The sequence below is a fragment of the Cyphellophora europaea genome (genome assembly GCF_000365145.1).
Source record: "Cyphellophora europaea CBS 101466 unplaced genomic scaffold supercont1.2, whole genome shotgun sequence".
Classification (NCBI taxonomy): domain Eukaryota; kingdom Fungi; phylum Ascomycota; class Eurotiomycetes; order Chaetothyriales; family Cyphellophoraceae; genus Cyphellophora; species Cyphellophora europaea.
Window position 1 is genome coordinate 1687199 of NW_008481808.1, and position 19732 is coordinate 1706930.

At 55.6% G+C, this 19732-nt stretch overlaps 12 protein-coding genes across 12 annotated transcripts; 3 read left to right on the forward strand and 9 right to left on the reverse strand.

Annotated features, from left to right (window-relative positions):
- Nucleotides 1-289: 289 nt before the first annotated feature.
- On the forward strand, nucleotides 290-944 carry HMPREF1541_02146 (uncharacterized protein; the record flags this gene model as incomplete). Its single annotated transcript, XM_008716502.1, has 2 exons — nucleotides 290-564; nucleotides 668-944. 2 exons carry the CDS (start codon nucleotides 290-292, stop codon nucleotides 942-944), a joined length of 552 nt encoding a protein of 183 aa, XP_008714724.1.
- Nucleotides 945-1201: 257 nt separating this feature from the next.
- On the reverse strand, nucleotides 1202-1816 carry HMPREF1541_02147 (uncharacterized protein; the record flags this gene model as incomplete). The annotated part of the gene is made up of 1 exon (XM_008716503.1): nucleotides 1202-1816. One exon carries the CDS (start codon nucleotides 1814-1816, stop codon nucleotides 1202-1204), a length of 615 nt encoding a protein of 204 aa, XP_008714725.1.
- A 434-nt stretch (nucleotides 1817-2250) lies between these two features.
- HMPREF1541_02148 (kynureninase) lies at nucleotides 2251-3692 on the forward strand (the record flags this gene model as incomplete). The annotated part of the gene is made up of 2 exons (XM_008716504.1): nucleotides 2251-3217; nucleotides 3265-3692. 2 exons carry the CDS (start codon nucleotides 2251-2253, stop codon nucleotides 3690-3692), a joined length of 1395 nt encoding a protein of 464 aa, XP_008714726.1.
- A 181-nt stretch (nucleotides 3693-3873) lies between these two features.
- On the reverse strand, nucleotides 3874-5656 carry HMPREF1541_02149 (uncharacterized protein; the record flags this gene model as incomplete). The annotated part of the gene is made up of 3 exons (XM_008716505.1): nucleotides 3874-5244; nucleotides 5293-5452; nucleotides 5499-5656. The coding sequence occupies 3 exons, from the start codon at nucleotides 5654-5656 to the stop codon at nucleotides 3874-3876; spliced, it is 1689 nt and encodes a 562-aa protein (XP_008714727.1).
- Nucleotides 5657-6015: 359 nt separating this feature from the next.
- On the forward strand, nucleotides 6016-7442 carry HMPREF1541_02150 (uncharacterized protein; the record flags this gene model as incomplete). The annotated part of the gene is made up of 3 exons (XM_008716506.1): nucleotides 6016-6129; nucleotides 6177-6326; nucleotides 6372-7442. The coding sequence occupies 3 exons, from the start codon at nucleotides 6016-6018 to the stop codon at nucleotides 7440-7442; spliced, it is 1335 nt and encodes a 444-aa protein (XP_008714728.1).
- A 14-nt stretch (nucleotides 7443-7456) lies between these two features.
- HMPREF1541_02151 (uncharacterized protein) lies at nucleotides 7457-8539 on the reverse strand (the record flags this gene model as incomplete). Its single annotated transcript, XM_008716507.1, has 1 exon — nucleotides 7457-8539. One exon carries the CDS (start codon nucleotides 8537-8539, stop codon nucleotides 7457-7459), a length of 1083 nt encoding a protein of 360 aa, XP_008714729.1.
- A 154-nt stretch (nucleotides 8540-8693) lies between these two features.
- Nucleotides 8694-9794, reverse strand: HMPREF1541_02152 (uncharacterized protein; the record flags this gene model as incomplete). The annotated part of the gene is made up of 1 exon (XM_008716508.1): nucleotides 8694-9794. One exon carries the CDS (start codon nucleotides 9792-9794, stop codon nucleotides 8694-8696), a length of 1101 nt encoding a protein of 366 aa, XP_008714730.1.
- A 755-nt stretch (nucleotides 9795-10549) lies between these two features.
- HMPREF1541_02153 (uncharacterized protein) lies at nucleotides 10550-13066 on the reverse strand (the record flags this gene model as incomplete). The annotated part of the gene is made up of 1 exon (XM_008716509.1): nucleotides 10550-13066. The coding sequence occupies one exon, from the start codon at nucleotides 13064-13066 to the stop codon at nucleotides 10550-10552; it is 2517 nt and encodes an 838-aa protein (XP_008714731.1).
- Nucleotides 13067-13671: 605 nt separating this feature from the next.
- Nucleotides 13672-14454, reverse strand: HMPREF1541_02154 (uncharacterized protein; the record flags this gene model as incomplete). Its single annotated transcript, XM_008716510.1, has 1 exon — nucleotides 13672-14454. The coding sequence occupies one exon, from the start codon at nucleotides 14452-14454 to the stop codon at nucleotides 13672-13674; it is 783 nt and encodes a 260-aa protein (XP_008714732.1).
- Nucleotides 14455-14854: 400 nt separating this feature from the next.
- Nucleotides 14855-15840, reverse strand: HMPREF1541_02155 (uncharacterized protein; the record flags this gene model as incomplete). The annotated part of the gene is made up of 2 exons (XM_008716511.1): nucleotides 14855-15439; nucleotides 15499-15840. 2 exons carry the CDS (start codon nucleotides 15838-15840, stop codon nucleotides 14855-14857), a joined length of 927 nt encoding a protein of 308 aa, XP_008714733.1.
- A 398-nt stretch (nucleotides 15841-16238) lies between these two features.
- On the reverse strand, nucleotides 16239-17827 carry HMPREF1541_02156 (uncharacterized protein; the record flags this gene model as incomplete). The annotated part of the gene is made up of 2 exons (XM_008716512.1): nucleotides 16239-17446; nucleotides 17494-17827. The coding sequence occupies 2 exons, from the start codon at nucleotides 17825-17827 to the stop codon at nucleotides 16239-16241; spliced, it is 1542 nt and encodes a 513-aa protein (XP_008714734.1).
- Nucleotides 17828-18113: 286 nt separating this feature from the next.
- HMPREF1541_02157 (uncharacterized protein) lies at nucleotides 18114-18999 on the reverse strand (the record flags this gene model as incomplete). The annotated part of the gene is made up of 2 exons (XM_008716513.1): nucleotides 18114-18687; nucleotides 18830-18999. The coding sequence occupies 2 exons, from the start codon at nucleotides 18997-18999 to the stop codon at nucleotides 18114-18116; spliced, it is 744 nt and encodes a 247-aa protein (XP_008714735.1).
- Between the last annotated feature and the right edge of the window lie 733 nt (nucleotides 19000-19732).

Here is a 19732-nt window from a genome sequence, read left to right on the forward strand (position 1 = left end):
CTGGGCTGCCGTGCTTGATGCATTCGTGCTTGAAACCCAAAGGCTCTATGCCCTGTCAGCTCCGCCATAAACGCCACCATGTACGATGCCATCAGTTCAGCCACATCGACAGCCGCAGGCAGCCTGCTTGGTGAGAAATTGCGAACATGGTTTGCGCGGGCGTTGCCACAGTCTAGCGCAGGGTTTAGAGGTACAAGATAATCGAATGCGCTCTTCAACTCCCCGGCCCAACACAGCCTCACCAAGGTCCAACACAACTCGCTAGCAACATCAACTTGAACCAGCCATTATGCCCAACGCATTCGTCAGTGAGGGTGACTGGAGCGACCACACCCGCTCCCACCCTGCCCTCGAGTGGTTCGAGCCCGTCGTCACCAACATCTTCGACAAGAAAGCTTTCGACACTCCGTACTCAGAAATCTACACCGACGACATGAACTTCACCAAATCCGACGGCACCGTCGTCCACGGCGGCAAGGCTGCGTGGGCCGAGGTCGCCAACCTATGGGCCCCATGTGCCTCGTACCGCACTGTGCCAGAGTACGCCGTCGTGACCGAGACAGAGTAAGTCGACCCGAAACCCTCGCGCCCTACCTCCCCCCTCCCCCCCCCCGGGGCCGTTCCCAGACCCCATCAGGCAGTGGATACTGACCCTCTCAACCATCAGTTTCGGCTGGGATATGCTAAGCACAGCGCACTCATACATGAACCTGCTGGCGCCCGGCAACGAGCGCAAAGTCAAGGACGAGCACGGCCAGGAATGGGACTTGAAGATCACGGCGGGCTGGCGCTTCCAGTTCAGAAAGGACGCCGGGGGAATCAGCAACGGCATCCGAATTCAGAAGATCCAGATGACCATGGACTCGCTGCCGGCGGTCGCGCTTATGGTCAGGCGGGGGATGGTCAAGCCGGAGGAGAGCTTCTTGCTGGGTAGGGGGGCGTGAGAGATGCAGATGATGTGGTTGATGGATAGTAATGTGTAAAGGAACGAGTGAAAGCTGGCCGTGGCGTGGCGTGGCGTGGCGTTCCACGCAGAGGACCCTCGTGTTCCAAAAGCTCTCTGAAATCGACGACGTCTTGCCTCCGGATGATATTCGCTTCGACACCATCCACGTCACTCGGGCGTAGAATGCGTTGGAGTAAGCCTGGAGGGAGATGTACTGCAGATAATTAGGCTCGGAAATCCCCATGATTTCACAAATCACTGAATATCAAAACTCGTGCCACACCCACAACTACTCGACGCCTTCGGGTTCCCCACAATCTTGAATTGACTTCCAATCAGCTCCGTTACGAAATCCACCGTACTCCCCGTCAACAGCTCCAGCGACGGCTCGTCCATCACCACCTCCGCCTTGCCCGCCTCACCCATATCGCCACCCACATCCACCGCAAACACCGTGTCTTCTGCAGGGTCGATCTTGTCCGCCGGCTCCAGCGACATCATGTACTGAAAGCCGTGGCAGCCGCCGGACGTAACCGTGACGCGCAGGTGCGAGTCCGGCGCCACCTGCGATTTCGCGAGCGTGTTGCGTTTCTGCGGCGTTGAGGTGATCTGCTTCAGCCGCTTGGCGGCGTTTTCGGAGATGGTGATGGTCATGTTGTTGCCTTCGTCATCGACGCGGGGGTTGAGGACGGCGGCGGTGGCGGGTCGGGGTGTGCTGGTGGAGAGAGGGCGTTTTGTGTTCGGTACGAGCGTGGGAAGCTTGCGAACGGTTGCGTAGTGTGCAGGGCGTGGCGTTACCGAGGAGGAGGGTGAGGAGAAGCATCGTGCGCCGCGGAAGAAAGCGGCGGGATCGTGAGCGTGGCGGCGCATGGGGCGCGCGCTGTGGAATGCTGAGCGAAGGAGGGGTTGAGACATCCTCGCGAAGATTGATGGCTTTTGTGGCTGCGTGGAAGCGAGAGTGAGGGAAGGATGTTGAGAATTGTTGGTAGATTAGAAAGCAGATGATGTCGACTGGGTGGGAGGTCATCGACCGCGGAAGCTCGGCCATTTCTTTCGCCGGAGCCGGGGGCGCCACATCGAATATCGTTCGACATGACTCGCATGAGTGCACGCTGCGTTCGCTTACGGCACAGATACATGATGTGTGCCAGTGAGAGGTAAACCATCATTCCAGACCTATTGCTCTCGGCTCTTTTCTAGTGATGGTTGGGAACGCCGTGTGATCCCCGAAAGACGGCCCTGTGAAGAAGCGCCAAGCAGCAGCGTCTTCACATACGAACGGCGCTCCTGTACAGCATATCACCATGGCATCCACGGGCAACGAACAACTTTCCCGGGACTGGGCTCTTGCGCAAGACCAGGAAGATCCCCTCTCCCGCTTCCGTGAGCAGTTCCACATCCCATCGCAAGGCGACCTGCACCGACCCACCCTCGCCTCCTCCACATCAGAACCGCCATCCACCCCCTCGATCTACCTCTGCGGCAACTCTCTCGGCCTCCAGCCCAGACGTACCGCGTCCCTGATCAACACATTCCTCACACAATGGCGCACCAAAGGCGTCAAGGGCCACTTCGTCCCGCACAGCGACTCGCCTCTCCCGCCCTTCCTACACATCGACGACGCCGCCGCATCCCTCATGGCACCCCTTGTCGGCGCCCTACCCTCCGAAGTCGCCGTGATGGGCACTCTGACGGGCAACCTGCATCTCCTGCTCTCCAGCTTCTATCGCCCTTCGCTCGACAAGTCTGGCCGCTACAAGATCCTGCTTGAGGGCAAGGCGTTTCCGTCCGACCACTTCGCCATCGAATCGCAGATCGCGCATTGGGGGCTTGACCCAGCTAAAGCGATGGTGTTGCTCGAGCCGAGGGATCCGGAAGTGCCGGTGCTGGAGACGGAGGAGATCTGCCGGACGATAGATGCGCACAAGGATGAGTTGGCGCTCGTGCTGCTTCCTGGTATTCAGTTTTATACGGGCCAGTATTTCGATATGCAGACGATCACGAGGTATGCGCACGAGAGGGGCGTGTTGGTGGGCTGGGACTGTGCGCATGCGGCTGGAAACGTCGAGTTGAAGTTGCACGAGTGGGATGTGGACTTTGCGGCTTGGTGTACGTACAAATACATGAACTCTGGGCCAGGGGCAATGGCGGCTCTCTTCGTCCATGAGAGGTTTGGCAAGGTGGATATGGATGGTGAGGGACGGTTGTATCATCCGAGATTGTCAGGATGGTGGGGAGATGACAAGAGTGGGAGATTCGCAATGACAAACAGTAAGTTCTGTGGCTGGAATAGTGTGCTCGGCAACTGATGTCTTCAGAGTTCAACCCTCGCCCTGGCGCTGCTGGATTCCAGTTGTCCAACCCCAGCGCGCTTGACCTTGCAGCGGTTTTGTCCTCTCTCCAGATCTTCAACGAGACAACCATGGCCGAATTGAGAGCCCGGTCTCTTAGGTTGACTCACTTTTTAGAAGCGTTGCTGGACAATATGACAAAGAATGGAAGAGATGACTTCACCATCATCACTCCCCGAAATCCTGAAGCAAGAGGAGCGCAGATCAGCATCCGCCTCAAGCCAGGTCTCCTCGACCCTGTCCTGGAATACCTTGACGAGAAAGGCGCCATTATCGACGAGCGCAAGCCAGACGTCATTCGCGTCGCTCCTGCTCCACTGTACAATACTTTTGCCGATGTCTGGGACTTCTGTGAGATCTTCAGGCAAGCATGCGATAGAGCTCTCCGCCGATGATGTCCTACGTAAACCGATTGGGAGAATATACTGCGAGGCTTGCCACCACCGTCCAGTGCATGAAACGCTCGATCAGCAAGCTTGGACAACTGTGTGGCAGAGGGCAGTCTAGGAGACCAGTACTGCGGGATTTCAGAGCGTGACGGTGCCACCAATGTCGATAGAGGCGATAGAGCGGGTCCTAATCGCTGTCGCTGTCGCTTGTGTCCATCTCACGCCACAAGACGAAGTCGAAGCGTCCGTCCAAGTTAGATCGGATGTAGTCTCGAATGAGATCCTGTTCAGTGTCGGTCAGGTTGCCCTGATTCGGGTCTGCCGCCATGAGCGAGAAGTTGAAGCCTCGTTGCATCTCGGGATCGAGCTTGCTGAGAAAGTCGATGATCTCGTCGCTCGTGAACTGTGTCATTGCGTATAGGTCCAGCTTCTTCAGCGAACGCAGATTGACGAGTGCATGTAAAAGATCACCAGATACAACATCGCCGCTGGTCCAGAACTCCTCTAACTCCGGCAGGTTGATAGCCAGCTGGGCGATGTGGTGTTCTTGGAACTCATCCGAGACATCCTTCAGGATCAACTCCTTTAGGTGAGGGATATTGCTGAGGCCGTCAACCATCATCTGTAGGTCATCAGGAATTGTGTCCTCCCCATTCCCCTTTAGCCACACCGACTCTAGATGTTTCTGCTCCGAAAGTGCAGTATGGAACAACTGTGAGTTAGGTAGCCGCACTTGATACCCTTCGAGTGACAACTTGGTCAGCCTGACGTTGGGCGAACTCAACACTTGACTGAGAAGCGAAGGGCCATCAGCGAACTTCTTCAACGCAAGGTCGCGAAGCTTGGAACAAGAACTCAACCAATGGACAACCTCAACAAAGACGTCGTTGTTTAGAGCCTCAAGTTGAACGGTCCCCAAATTGTCCTCCAGCGCCAGAGTATGAAGATTGGTGCAGCCTTTTAGATGATGCAGGTTCTCGATCGCGGTCTGGGAGAGGTTGCTCAATTTGAGTTCCTGGAGAGTCTTGTGGCGACCGAGGGCCTCAAACGATCGCGCGGCAATGTCATTGAAACTTATCAGCTCAAAGTACTGCAGCGTATCTGCTCTGAGCTCGTTGAGAAAAGTGGCAAACAGCTCGTCGGCATCGAATGAAGGGATAGATCGCCACTCACGAATAGTCAGGCTTTTGAAGGCTTCGCAATGATTCGCAATTGCTTCACCGGCCCCATTTGCGAGCGAGTTGCCATTCCAGAGGACTAGCGATTCCAGCTTGGGTGAACGAGAGATCCAAGACGGAAGGACACCGGCGCCAATGTTGCCTGCTATCTCCTCAATCTGTGTCGTAGCTTTGGTCAGAGGCTCTCCGACGGCATTGACAGTCTGTGGTCCATCGACAATTTGCCGGCCTTTGTAATAGTGGCTAGTGAACTTGACAGACTTCATAGGCCCTGCGTAGAACGCGGTTTGCATCTTGCCTTGAAACCGAACGTCTTCGAGCATGTTCATGAGATTCCGGAAGTCAAGAACGCGGAGATAGCGACAGTAGGGCTTGTAAGTCTTGAACGGATGTAAGTTGAAGCTGTCAAGGGGAAGGACCAAACTTACCCGGGAACTATCTAGGCCCGACAAGATAATAGAGCGCCAGAGCACTGTCCAGCGTCGGAAGACTTGCTCCGCATCTGCGAATTTCGTGGCGAAGTCGGCCTTGGCTAGCCGTGGATCGAACTCGTCACTCTGCAGAAACGACGGTGAGACCTCATGGTACCTGGGCTCATCAGTATTGTGGCGCAAAAGCGGACCAGGAACAGTACTGGTACATGGTCCGCAAGGCAGGATCCGCAACAGAGCTAGAGGCCTGAGCACATCTGTACAATGAGCCGAAGTCGCGATCTTTACCGAGTTCCTGGCATATCATGTTAAGCATCTCATCAGGCAGACTCGGCTGTGCTGTCAAGTCGGAGGCGGCCATGACTGCTGAGGGCCACACCTGGCGACGCAGGACAACGACAGCGAGATACGATAAAGTCCGACGGCAATCAAAGTAAATACTGCCGTGTAAGTGATGTGGAGGACGAATGCCAGAACTTGATGATTTGAACCGTTGATGAAGCGACGATGGTTGAAGTTGAGTATCTTGCAGCTCGATCATGGATGGTCGAGGTGGATCGTCCGGATCCGATATCAACCAATCATGTCTGGTTACGCGCGATGTACGTGTATATTACATGCAGCAACCGCGTCGCGCGCCATTTCACCACGCCGAGTACGTGCTCGGTTCTGTGTTGCTTCGTGCCACCACCCTCCATCGCTGGATGGGTAGTATCAGTCATGCCGACATTCTTGTTCTCTGTCGCTCCGGCTGCTGTTGGCCAGCTTCACGACCTGTTGAGTTGCCTAGCAAAATTTGATGAAACTGTGTCATTGGAGGCCACTCCCGAGACGGTAAGTGATGAGGGCGGCGAATGCCAGACGCGAAGCTAAGAGATCAGCTCCGGCTGTCAAGTCTGAATATATCCAAAACAGCCCATGCCTCCTTCACTCTGAATTCCGCTTTCTTCAACAAATATCACTACGCCTCAGAAGGGCGGGCTCCAATTGCCGGAGAAGTTCGCCCGTGGGCTTGCAAGGTGCAGAACAGGGTAAGCTCATCCCCTGCCGGAGTCTACGTCTTCTCACCTGCTTAGGCCTTACTTGCTATATTTCGCCGCCGTCTAGCTGATCCCAGAGATAAAGATGTTGCCCTGGAACGTGTTGACTTCGAGCTACAAGCTCGTTCGGACCAGATAGATTGCCGACTATTGTTCACTCTCGTCTGCAAGCAAGGCGTGGTGAAGAAATATCGACTCTACTACGAGAGCGGTGAAATTCTTCATGCGAGCTTCGACAGGTCTAGCTCGATAAACTACTGGACAGTATCTTCGAAAACACTTCGAGATGTCGTCGAATACTTCGGGCCAAAGACAGATCAACTAGACTGGTACTTTCAGGATGGCAAGGTTACCTTCACAAGCTACACGGAAAGGGTGCAAAATGGCAAGGAGATTCTCAGACAACCAATGCATACGTCTGTAGCCTTGGAGCGGAAGGACTTCAACGCTTTCAACGTTCAGGAAGGTCTACACATCGGCATCTTCGTCAAAGACTTTCGCTCCATCGTAGCTCATTCCGAGACCATGCGAGCCGATGTCACCGCACGCTACTCCAGAGGCAATCGCCCAATGCAGATCTCCTACGGTCAAGGTGGTGTCTCCGCCTGGTTCACCCTCATGACGAAAGCAACTTCAGCCAACGTCCCAGATGCGTCGCGGGCAGGCACTCCAGCTCGAGATCTCTCCGTTCGCGCCGTCTCGCAAGTTTCTTCTCGCACCCGCGAACCGTCCGTACCAGCAACGACGCAGACTGCACCGTCAGAGATGCCTCCGCCGGCCAGCCGACTCCCACGCAGTGAAATCTCGACGAAATCATCCCTCTCGAAGGGCAATTCGAGAGACGAAGTCCCCCCGCCTTCAGCCAGCCTCAATCCCGACAGTCTGTTCATCCCAGACGACAGTGAGGATCGGCAGTGGGACGAGCCAAACTATGAAGAAGAGCAAGACATTGTGACCTGGGACAATGCCTCTGCTTCCGCTTCAATACGACGCATTCGTGAGTCGGAGAGTGACTCGTTCCTGGGCGACTCAGAGAGCCGGCGGTGGACGTTCGATGAGATAGCTCCTACTCAGCGATTATCCCAGGTTAAGGGATTATTCGACTGAGAGGCTAGGTAAGCTCAATCAGCCTTCGACACGACAACAAAGCTCGTTGCACAGCCCGCAGCCACCAGGGACACCGATTCATTTTCCGTTAGATCCATTGGTATCTCATTGAATCTGCCAGCCACTTTGCCTTGGTCATCTAGAGGCCTGCCGCAATTACCGTGCTCGCCCCAACCCCAACTCAACAAACGATTGTCGTGAGTCAAAGCTAAGCAGTGCTCACTGCCAGCTGCGAAGTACTTGGAAGCAGATAGATGTTGTGGTGGCAGCTGACCGTGGTTGTTGCGTCCAAAGCCAACCAGCTGCTCTTCATTCCTGATGAAGATATTACTCCAGCCAGCGAAAACCTCATTCTGTGGGTGGAAATTATGGATGCTGTCGATATCTGGGAAGTGCTTGTTGTTTCCCATCAAGCGACAGATGCCATTGGAGCCGACCATGTAAGTGAAATCACGACCGAGCGCAACAGTTCTCACCGAAGATGCAATGCTAATCTTTCGCGGTGACCAGATGACTTTTGCATCTGCGATCTCCTCCCCGAGTTGTCCTCTACGGCAGCCACCCCACCCGAAGAGGTCACCCTGATCTGCAACAAGGACGACGTGGCCCATGGACGCTTTTAATTCTGCGACTCTGGTCTGGCCATTTTCGAAGTCGGCCAGGTCCACCACAAGCTCTGGCACTTTGCAAATTGCACGATCGACTCCAAGACCCAGCTCGCCTTTGGCACCAGAACCACACGAATAGATTCTTTGCGCGTCAACGACAAAGAATGAAGCCTCCCAGGTCGCGGCTACGTGGGTCACACGTCCCAGCTCTTGCTGCGGGATTATAACTGAATGGAAGGTGTTGCAAGTGGCCATCTGCCCGACAGTTCCACACCTTCCATTGTCATTACTGCCCGATGCAAACACTCGCCCCGCCGTGGTCAGGAGGAGAGTGTGATTGCCGCCCGCTGCGATCTGGGACACTGTCTCGCCAGGTTGCCACTCATTCGTCGCAAATTGACACTGTTGTGGACTTGATGTGTCTTCAACGTGCCCGACTCCTAATTGGCCCGATCCGTTCGACCCAAATGCGAGGATGCGAAATGTCATTATGAAGGACGAAATGAATCAAAGTTGAGCTCCTTGTTCAAAAAGCAGCCTGAGCATGACGTCGAAAAGGCTTGGCACGAGCCTACTGCAGAGACGAGGCTGACGCCCTTCGGAGTCTGCGATACATAGAACAGACGACCTGTCCAGGTACACATCAGCCTTTACTCATCGCTCTTTCAAGCCATTCTTCCACGACAGGAAACACCCCTTCCGCATCATGCCCGACGCCAGGCACCACGTCCACCTCTGCCTCAACCCCAATCCCCACCAACTGATTTCTCAACGCCTCCATAACTTCTCGTCGGTTCGGCTCCGCCCTCTTCCTCACCCGATCGCCTCTTCCCCCCGGTAAGACATCCAGAACTCCCTCCCCCCGCGGCTCAGTATCCAGCTCCCCCACAACCAGCTGCACGTCCGCCACCCCACTTACCTTCTCCGCCTCGACGCCCCGCCCAAACACCCTGGCCGCATCCCGCACGCCCTCGGGCCAGTCCACCCCCCAATCCAACCCCGTAATACTCCCCGGCGCCCCCACACTGACCCCCCTCCACCGCTCCGGATACAGCCACCACATCCGATGCGCAAACTGTCCCCCACCACTGAACCCGGTCAGATACACCTCCTCCTCCGTATCCACCACGCCCTCCCACCTCACCCTAATCTCCTCCAGAATTTCCAGCAGTACCAGGTCGTACCGCACGCGCATAAAGTCCCCGCCTCCTTCCTCGAACTCATGCTCAAACAAAAGCCCCTTGTAGCCATCCACATCATTCCCGTCCCCGACTCCCATGGGAAACAGCGGCGCCAGCACCACGGCGCCCGCCCGCTCCGCCAGCGGAATCAGCGCGTCGCGCATCGCGCCTGCTTGTCGGCCCGTGCCGTGCACGGTGATGATGAGGGGCAGTTTCGATTTTGCTCCTGACTTCGCCTTGTCTGAGCTGGTGCTGCTGGAGTTGGAGTTGTTTGTCTGAGCGGCGGCGGCGTCGGCGGCGGCAGCAAAGAAGGCATCAGGTGGGATGTACAGGCTGTACAGCGCGGCGTGCGGGTATTGGTGCGAGGCTTTCCAGAGCGTGGGCCCCAGGAGGTATGCGGCCTCCAGGTATTGGGGTGGGAGGCTGGAGGCGGTGAGGAAGGAGGCGTAGGGCGTGGGTGAGGAGGAGATGGGACCGGGGTTGGGGGCGAGGCCGGGGATGGATGGGCCGGTGTTGATGTTGAGGTTGGGGCTGTAGCTGTGGCTGGGGAGGGCGGATGCCATGACGGGAAAACTGGGGCATGGCAGTAGAGGGACAGTGATGGCGAGGGTCAGGATGAGGGTGAGGGGGGTTGGTGGCAGAGGAGACATGGCCACGAGGCGGCAATGCGAGGTTCTTGTATGAACAAAGGATCGAAGCTTAATGCTGAGATTGCCTCCCTGGCCCGCCTATCCGAGTGCTGGCGTTGTGAGGCGTCTTCCGGTCAGTGGAATGCTGCTGCGAACTGGCCGTATTCCTCCCGGACCCTCTGCGTTCTTATACCTCTGGCACTGACAAGTGGGTGGACCCTGCCGTCCCCGACTTCCGCTCCTTGAGTGACGATCCCCCAGGTCTCGGCATGATTGTGGCCTGCTCGTCTGCTCGCTTGCTCGGCATCAGTGACACATGAGGAGCAGATCGAGCAGCAAGACAAAGCGCGAAGCAGCCTGGTTGAGAGGAGAGGATGGGTGAAGCGTGCCGAAAACGCTTGGCTAAGCGAAGTTCGGGCGAATCTATAGTCAATTTTGCTGCCGTTTTGTGCACGCTTGAGGGAATAAGGCGAACAAGCGTGAAGAGAGATGTCAATGGTCGCAACGTTGATTCTTCCGCAGTGGTTCTCCATGTGAAGTGACGAGTAAATGTCACCACCGAGGTTGGTTTGAATTGTATTACTGAAGTCCATGCTATAAAATGCAGTCGTGCATCATGTCACACGTACATACACACCCCAGCAAGGTGTATACCCGACCTCCATTCACTCAGTCATCTCACAAGTAAATCACAGTCCCTTCCAGTGCGCAGTCTCCTTGACGTTCACGCTCCCCGCCTTCGTCACAGACTGACTGCTATTGCCGACCAAAACCTCAAACTCATCTCTCTCCATAATCCAACTGTCGGTGTCCTCATCCCAGAAGCTACATGCGTACTTCTTGTTGATCTTCAGCTGTACCGTTTCCTTCTCGCCTGCCTTCAAGTGCACTTTCTTGAATCCCTTGAGCTCCTTGGGTGGGCGGTTGATGCTCGGCGCATTTTGCGACACGTACACTTGCACCACTTCGGCACCGTCGACTCTGCCCGTATTGGCCACGGTTGCGGCCACGGTAAATTCGTTCTTGCCATCCTCGACTGTCAAGTCCGTGATGTCGAAAGTTGTATATGACAGTCCATGTCCGAAAGCGAACGAGACCTCCTTCTTCGTCTGCTCGTAGAAGCGGTAGCCAACGTATACGTCCTCGCCGTAAATCGTGCGGCCGCGCTCAGAGCGGTAGTTCAGAAAAGCTGGATTGTCTTCGTTGCGGACTGGGAAGGAAAGCGGCAGCTTGCCGCTGGGATTCACCTCACCAAAGACGACATCGGCTATGGCGTTGCCGGTTTCGTTGCCACCATACCATGCTTGTACCACAGCGTTGGCTCCATCAAGCCATCTGTGCATTGTGACGGGTGTTCCGGACTGAACAATGACTGCAGTGTTGGGATTTGCGGCACAAACGGCCTTGATAAGCTCGTCGGAGCCCTCAGGAAGATCCATATGCTTGCGGTCGTAGCCCTCGGACTCCCAGTCCTTGTTCAGACCCATGCAAAGAACAACCTGATCAACCTCCTTGGCCAACTCGACAGCGCGCTTGCGCTCCTGCTCATAATCGATGACGCGCTCGCAGCCGACACGGAAGCCACCGGCACCGAAGGCGGTGGCGCCGCTTGACGCAAGAGTCATGGTGGGAAGAGTACCAAATGTGATCAATATTTGGTAGCTCTTGCCCTTCTCAAGATGCATCCGACCTAACTCCTCGCGCGTGCCAGAGCCGAAGAAGGAGTCTCCCTTGACTTGTTTGGTCTCGTTGTCGACGACAAGCTTGCCATCCACAAATACCTTACCGGTACCAGCGACTGAGATGCTGAATTCGTACTCGGTGGTTTCTTCGACTTCCAGAGTGCCCTCAATTGTAGCATAAAACAGGAAGTCTTTGGGAATAGCCGGGTTCTTGTAGTCCGCAAGGAGCACATCGGATGTGGAGATGAAGAGCTCATCAAAGGGTTTTCGGCTATGATTGGAGGGTGGATCGAGGTACACTTTCATGTCCAGCCCATGCTTGCCACTCTTGGCCTTGACTCGTTGCTCGAGGAGGGGCAGCTTTTTCCAGCCAGGCGCGCCAAGAGCATACTTTGTCTTGGAGCACGCGGCCTGAACGCCATCAAGAGGCGAGCGAGCATAATATGGTAGGAGTGAGGCTGACCCACCACCACTGAAGGCTGCAACAGTTGCGTTGGGTCCGATAACGGCCGTGGTCTTCTCCTTGCTGAACGGAAGCACTCTCTTCGCATTCTTGAGAAGCACAAGCCCATTTGAGCCAATTGTTCGTAGCAGTTTGGCTGTCTCTGGGGTGTCGACGGTCGATTCTTTCTGGTCCTCTGGAATTCCTAACGGTTGAGTCCGCTTGATCAGTCTGAGAACCTCACGAACGCAGGGGTCGAGGTCTTTGGGAAGCAGTTTGCGGCAATTGAGAGCCTGCGAGACCTGCTCGCCCCGGGCGTACGAAGGTCCAGGCATCTCGAGGTCCAGGCCGGCTTTTATCGATTCGGCAGCGGAGTATGTGCCAAACCAGTCACTCATGACTAGACCTTCGAATCCCCACTCTTCCCGGAGGATCTGCTGGAGGATTCTGGGGTTCTCGCTCAGATGGGTGCCGTTAAGGCGGTTGTAAGCGGTCATGTAGCACCATGGCTTAGCATCTCGCTGTGCAATTTGGAAAGGCATCAGGTAGATCTCTCGAAGAGCTCGCTCGCTGACGATAGAATCAACCGACATGCGCTCATGCTCCTGGTCGTTGGTGACGAAATGCTTGGCCGTGGCACCCACACCCGTGCTCTGAATACCCCTAACGGTGGCACTCGTCATCTCGCCGGCGAGAACAGGATCCTCGCTGAAGCTCTCGAAACCTCTGCCACCCAATGGGCTGCGCTGCATGTTGGTCGTCGGTCCCAGAATGACCACTGCACCCTTCGCCTTGGCCTCGGCACCTTGCAGCTCGCCACCCCGGTGGATAAGGTCGGTGTCCCATGTCGCTGCTAAGCCAGTGCCGCAAGGGAGGCAGGCGGCGGGTACGCCCTGGAAGAAACGAGTACCACGGACACCATTGGGGCCGTCAGAGACACGGATGGAGGGGACACCCAGACGATGTACTGGAAAAGTGTGCCAGAAATCGATGCCGGATAGCAGAGAGATCTTCTCAACGGTGTCTAGCTTAGTGAGGACGTCTTCGATGTCGAAGTGCCCTAAGGGTGGATGTTGGGTCATGGCTGTGTGTGTGAGTCTGACGGAGAGAATTGGGTCTGTCGGGAGAAAAAGAAGAGAAATCTGAGAGGATTGAGAAAGGATGGATGTTCTTGGACAAACAAAAGTAATACTATATGGGTCACCCAGGTGCCACGGAGGGCGGGCAGTCGTCACTACGGCAGTCGTGCCGATGCCTGTGTCTGGAGCGTTTGCAGCAGCGGGGAGTTTCGGCCTTAACCAAGCCTACCTTTGAGTCGACTTTTGCGAGCATATCCGTGCTTGCGAGGACGCCGTTGGACGGAGAAAATGTTTGTGTTACGGAGAAATTTGAGCGTGGAGAAAGGCGGAGGTTCAACTTTGAATGTGGAGTTCTCGCTCTTGGGGGCTGCCGGTAACCCGAAGTTTAGCCTCAACATCTGCAGGTGGGGGGGCATGGAAGCCCTCTGCGCCTGCTACAGCTACACCGCAGCTTCGGATCCAGTGGCTACTTGAGGCGGATGACACCGGACTCCTTGTGCATTTGATACCATCCCCAGATGCTGTGAACGGGCACTCGGCCAATCTGCTCGGCGTAACTGCTTCGACGAGCGAGGCGGCATCTTGATCGCCCACTCCCTTGCAGCACATCATGGACCTTGCCATGCTTCGATGACTCTCCAAACGTTATCCCCAGTGTCCATCTCATCGCCCGCCTGTATCGTTTTCTTACATAGCCACCAAGCAAGCGGCGACACAGATTCCTCCTTAAGACTCACACCCGTTGGCCAAAGATCCCCATATCGCGCTTGATCCCACCATTGATGCATCTCATCGCGATATGTGTAGGTCCAGCGCTCCACATCAACAGGCTCCGTGGCCCTTATGCTCTGACAGTGTGGTCCCACACGAATAATTCTTCCCTTGGGTAAGCCTGTATCTCCTTGTACCGCAACGGTCTCGGCCACGTAGCAGGGAAACAATCCGAGACCATATTCCGGTGCCAGCTTCGGAGAGGTCCAGTACTCCTTATACATGCTCTGCTCCCCGGATACTGGGTGTCTCATCACACCCACCTCCATGCTATCACCGTTGGGCAGGTCAAACATATCGCCCTCGTCCACGATGCCCGGCCCACGCGAATCGATTTCATGCTGCCAGACGGAGTGCGTCGCGTATGGCCACGCCGGGAAGCTGCCCTGCTGCGGGGTTCTGGTGATGGACCGTCCCGAAAAGGACCAGTACGATGGATGGTGGTCGAAGCCTTTACGTCCAGGCAGGGTGCTGTAATCTAGCGGAAAGCGAATGTCGACAAATCGGCCTTCAGGCGAGGTCAAGACCAAGGTACTGGTATCCTCGTATGGCGGCGAAAAGCCCCACGCTATGCCTTTGCGTATCGATATTGACGGTAGTCTGACGTTGCTTTCGGCCATCTCGGTCTAATAGGAGTTGTGTGGTGTGTACGAAAGGCGAAGCCCCAGGCACTGCAGCAGAAACCCGGGTGGTGGGTGTCTGCACTAGTCTCGTTACGACCTAGCGCACATATGGAGGTCGCCGTGTTGCCTTATGGTAGTTCAAACAGGAATACCAAGTCAGCACTGTTGCTTGCAGCTGACTGGCTTGCGAGCTGGGATCATTCGCCAACATGTGGCCCAGAAACTGCACATTCGCGGATCGCCTACTCTGTACACTGCTGGACAGCATATTCCGGTGCTTCGTCAGGTTTGCATCGACATGGCCTCCCACAAGTCGCGAGTGTCTGTTTTCATGCTTTCTGGATCATTGGAACCGACTTCGATCCCACTCTTGCCACTGGTCTTTTCCCTCTCCCATCTAGAGAACCTTGCCCTCCAACATACCCGTGCCTCTACTCGAGAAAATCCCCATGATCCCGAACCCCGAATAAAACAGCGCCAGGGGATATGCCACCAAGCCTCGCATGCCGCTCATCCGTCCGACGCTCACAAACATTCCCGAGCTCGAGAACGTGCACCAACCCACCGCTCCGGCCGTCAGGACATACCCCAGCACGCTGTCCATCGGCACAGCTACGCCCATCAAAGACGTAAACACCAACGGCAAGAAACAGTACCCCAGCACACTGGCGGACCGGCTGTAAGTCAGTGTTGATGAGAAATGCCCGCCATGTGCACCCGAGGCAGCATGGTCTCGCTGGCCCTGCGCCATGTGGTCCGGCCCAGGATCGGAAGGGTCCATTGGCGGAGTCATGAGCGCAAAGATCCAGTGTAGCGCGATGCTGCCAAACAGGGCGATCCCATAGATGTACCCGTAGAAGAATTTTCCCGACAATGCCAGAAAGGTGCCGTAGAGGATGAGGAACAGCAGGCCACCGTAGAGATCGCTGTCGTCCATAATGTGTGGGGAGGGGCGGGAGAGGGGGTTCAGCACCGCGACCGTCTGCGCTTCTGTGTTAGCTCTGGCTTTCAAAAGATCTTTTGTGGGAGAAGAAAACCGACTTTTGTCTTAATATGCCCGAAATTCACCCCCAGCTCCTCCATCAGACTGGGCTCGCCATCGTAGCCTTCGGTGCCAAACGCTGCCAGCCACCCGGTGCGCAGGCCGCCCTGCTCGCCCATGCGTCCACTCACGCCCGGCCCACCACCGAAGCCCGAAGGCCCTGAAGCGCCATAGGCGGGCGGGTACGCCGCCGCAGCGCCGCCTGTGTAGCCGCCGTAGCTTGCTTGTGAGGGCGTGGTGTGCCCCGATACGGCATCATACGACGAGCTGAAGAACTGTAGATTCTGGGCCGAAGAAGCGGCTTGCTGCTGTGGTTGGTAGCCTTGGTTGTAGTAGGACATTTTGGCTATTGTGGAGGGATGTGTGGCGAGCGGTGGCAGGACGTGCTGGCCGTGAGGCCACAAATGTGATGGATGTCGTTCGTGCGCGATGCGGCGGCTGACGTAGGCTGAAGCGCTACGGCCGTCTGGAGGCGAGGAACGCTGGATTCGGGGCAGATGCGAGGAGATCTGTGGATTTTGAGCGAGTTTAGGGAGCAGACAAGATTATTTAGAGATGCATGTGCTGAGGTTTCGCAGCCGGTTCAGTGCGGAGTTCCGTTTTGGTTTGGAGACGTTGCCTCGTCTCCTTTTTGCGCCAGCCTGGCTTTTATGCTCATTGCTCACAGAGAAATAGTGCTGCCTAGTATTGCAGCTTTACTGAAGATTGGAATATTTGGGTTTTGCTACAGATGCTCTCTCTATAAAAAGTTGATGCCGATGCCAAACTGAACTCCTTTGCGTGCATCCTCGCCTTTCCGCACCACTAGTGGGAGCGAGAAGTTGAGCTCGAATCTGGCCGCGGGGTGAGCATAGATCAAACCGATACCAGCAGTCGTGCTGGGCAAGCCGTTGCCGAGCTCGGCGATCGCGTTCGACATGCTGCTCTTGACCTCCTCACTGCTCAACGGGCCCTCCTTGTTTCCGCGCAGAGCCAGAAGCCTCCCTGCATTGACGAATGCTTGCAGTCGCAGTGGCCTCTCTGGGCCGACTTTGGGCAGCGGCACCAACAGGCTAGCGCCACCCGCGGCATAGACATCACCGCCTACGGCATCTGAACCATCATGGGGTCCAAGCCCAGACAGTCTGAAGCCGCGCACATCTGTTGGTCCTCCGAGCTGGAATCTGTCGTTAATCTTCGAAAGGGAAGGGTTCGATTGACCGGCCAAGGTAAGGGGATAAAGCATACCAGCACGCAGGCCGGCTGTGAAAGTGACCCCGCTATTTCCCTTAATACCAGGTATAGGTATGGGAACCACCGTCTGTTGCTCAGCTTCGCCTTTGAAGAATGCGACATCTCCCTGTAGCGGCCCGAAGCCCGCCAGCTCTGACATTGTCTTCATATAGTATCCCGTCGATGGTAATGTTGGATTGTCTCGCTTGTCGTTCACCCAGGTGTGTGATATGCTACTCTTGAAAGAATCTCCAGCGTCTGCCCGCACCGTAGGAGATGCATCTTGGGCCAAACCAGTAACAGTCCTCCGGAAGCCATTGTAGCCGAACTCGTGTATGCCGCCTTTGGAGAGCCACCGGAGCTTGCTAAAGCCTCCTCTTAGAGCCTCCTCATGGCACGCAAAGAATTTCTGGGTAGTGCTCTGCAGACCTCCAATTTGGAACCGCAGATCAGGATTGGCGAGAACCGGGACATCCAAGGCAGCGGAATATGAGGAACGTGTCTTGGTGCCGAAGGAAGCATTCACATCGAGGCGTTCAGCGCCACCGAGGATGTTCTTCCACTGTGCATTCGCGTAGGCTGAGCCTTCGGCATTGCCTAGGTCTGTACCGGTCGTAAGAAACAGCCTGCTTTGCTCTTTTACAGAGAAGAATATCGAAAGATCGGTGGGCGTGCTAGCAGCATCGGTCTGTGAGGGCTTGTCGAAGTAAATCGAGACTGCATCGTGGTAGATCCCTGCGCCTGTTAATACAACGTGTCCGCGCCCCTACCACGGAACTCACCAAATCCTCTGAGTTTCTCAGCAACGGCCGCAGACTCTCTAATCAATTCTGACTGTGTGTAGGGCCGGTCGCGGTTGGCACTTAAGAGCGGATTGACGACTCGCTCGAGGAACGCATGTCGGGTCTTTGGTGCCCCTAGGACAGTCACCGAAGAGACTGTGGTAGGTAAAGTGGAGTTGTCGTCAATCAATTCAGCAAGCCGGTCTTGACGCTTCTGGAACGTGGTGTTCAGCTGTTCCGTGATAGCTTCATGTCGCCTCTCGAGGTCCTTGGGATCGGCTCGCTTGAGCTTGGAGAAGATGTCATCCGACTCTTCTGTGGCGGCCGAGGCCATCGAGGCCGGTTTCGTACGTGGATGGAGTGTGCGTGACAAGTCACGAAATGTGCGCGTGCATACTGAGCTTCTCCGGCCGTACAGGCTCGTGCCGATCGGGAGCTCGCTAGAGCTTCGAAATGCCAAGCTCCAGGTACTTCTGGTTCAGCCTCACACGTGATCGTCGAGTACGACTATCTCCCAGCCTCGTTGTGTTCAGCTCTATTCTAGAACGCTCATGTAGTATACTATCTATGTTTATATTCAGTATCTAATCAAAACCTTACACCTATTTGACTTCTTCTACTCAAGTCTTCTTCTCCATAAAGGGTTGGCATGCATAATACACCTCACCGAAGCCGGGGTACCGGATGATCCTCTGAAACACCCCTTCATCCACCACCCTCGCACTCTGAAGAGACCCCGTAATGAAGAAGTCGGTGTAGCTGGGTCGGGCTCCCAGGACGAACGGACCGTCCGCCTGGTGCGTTCGGATCAGCTCGCCGACGCGGTCCATAGCCTTGGCCACAGAGGCCCAGCTTTGCTCTTCCTTATCTCCCTCAAGCAAGTCCTCGAGGCGGTGCCCGAGCGCGGCTTCGCGAGTGCGCCGGAAGTACTCCTGCCCACGCTGGGTCAGGATGTGTATCTCGCGTGGCAGGACCGCCGTGCGGAAGGCTGGGCCAATGGCTGAACGCGACTCTGCCTCGATCTGGCGGCCCAGCTCCGATGTCAGCGGCACTGGCGAGTTCGGATACGTCGACTCGAGAAACTCTGAGATGGGCTTCGAGTCCATTAAGTACGTGTTTGTGGGCATATGATGAATAGCTGGTACTGTGTATTGACCAGGAGAGCCTGAAGCAGATTCAGGGGGGACCAGACCTCTAAAGAACCTGATGTCAGTATATCTCTAACAACTGCCTCCGTCGGCCTTGCTGCTCATGCATCTAGAGTGCAGACGGGTGTCAAGCCGCAGCCTTCGTAGTCGAGGAGAACGAAGAGCGAAGGCACGTGTGTGCCACTTACAGTTCTTTTAAAGTGGGTTCGATATCTGGGAAATCAAGAAAGACAGTCCTGTAGGAGACTTGCTTGTAGTTGAGCATGAGACGGATTCGCCAGACAACGGGAGAAAAGCATATGTTCTTGGTGCTGTCTAAGTCATACAGAATGATCTCGGGCTCATTGTGGGTGGCCATGTTGAACGAATTTTAGAAGTAAACACACTCGCCGAGCTGCACCATGGTCGACTTTATGCACGCGCGCAAACAGCACTGACGTTGGTGGGATACTCGACGTATTGACAGGATCCGAAAGTACGTGGAATGGCTGGCGCCTGAATGGTAAAGCAGCTTCCTATTCCGGCTGGAGAAGACCGAACTCGATTCGATCGTGGTTCACTCGCCGTTGTTCTATATCACGATACATCGCGTTTTTGGGAGTTCCCCACATCGCAGCTCTGTCTTAATTCCGATGGTTGTCGGAGACGACGTACAATTAATGCAAGAGCAAGTTGCAAACTAGGGCTAGGTGACATTCTCGACTGCTACACTATGCTAGCCTACGTCTATGCCGTCGCCGTTGGGGCTTGTCCGGACACGCGCAGTCTCCATGCCCCGCGCTGAACAGCGCAGTGAAGGTAATGGTCGCACTGAAGCGTAAATGTTAGGCCTGCTTGTGGCTGTCGCGGAGCGGACCCGTGGCCTGTGACGAATGTGGCTGTTCATGTAGGAGCCCTATTCATGCAGTCCTGCACACCATGCAATGCGCAGCCCTGACCCCTCAACGCCGCTCTCGTTCGGTGGTGTTAATAGTAGCACTCTTCAGCAGTCTCAAACCACAGACCTGTATCCTCCACAAAATGCAGCTCTCGTCATTTGCAGGCCACCAATGTTAGTCGCTCGAGAGCCAGCTTTTCAGGATACATATGGT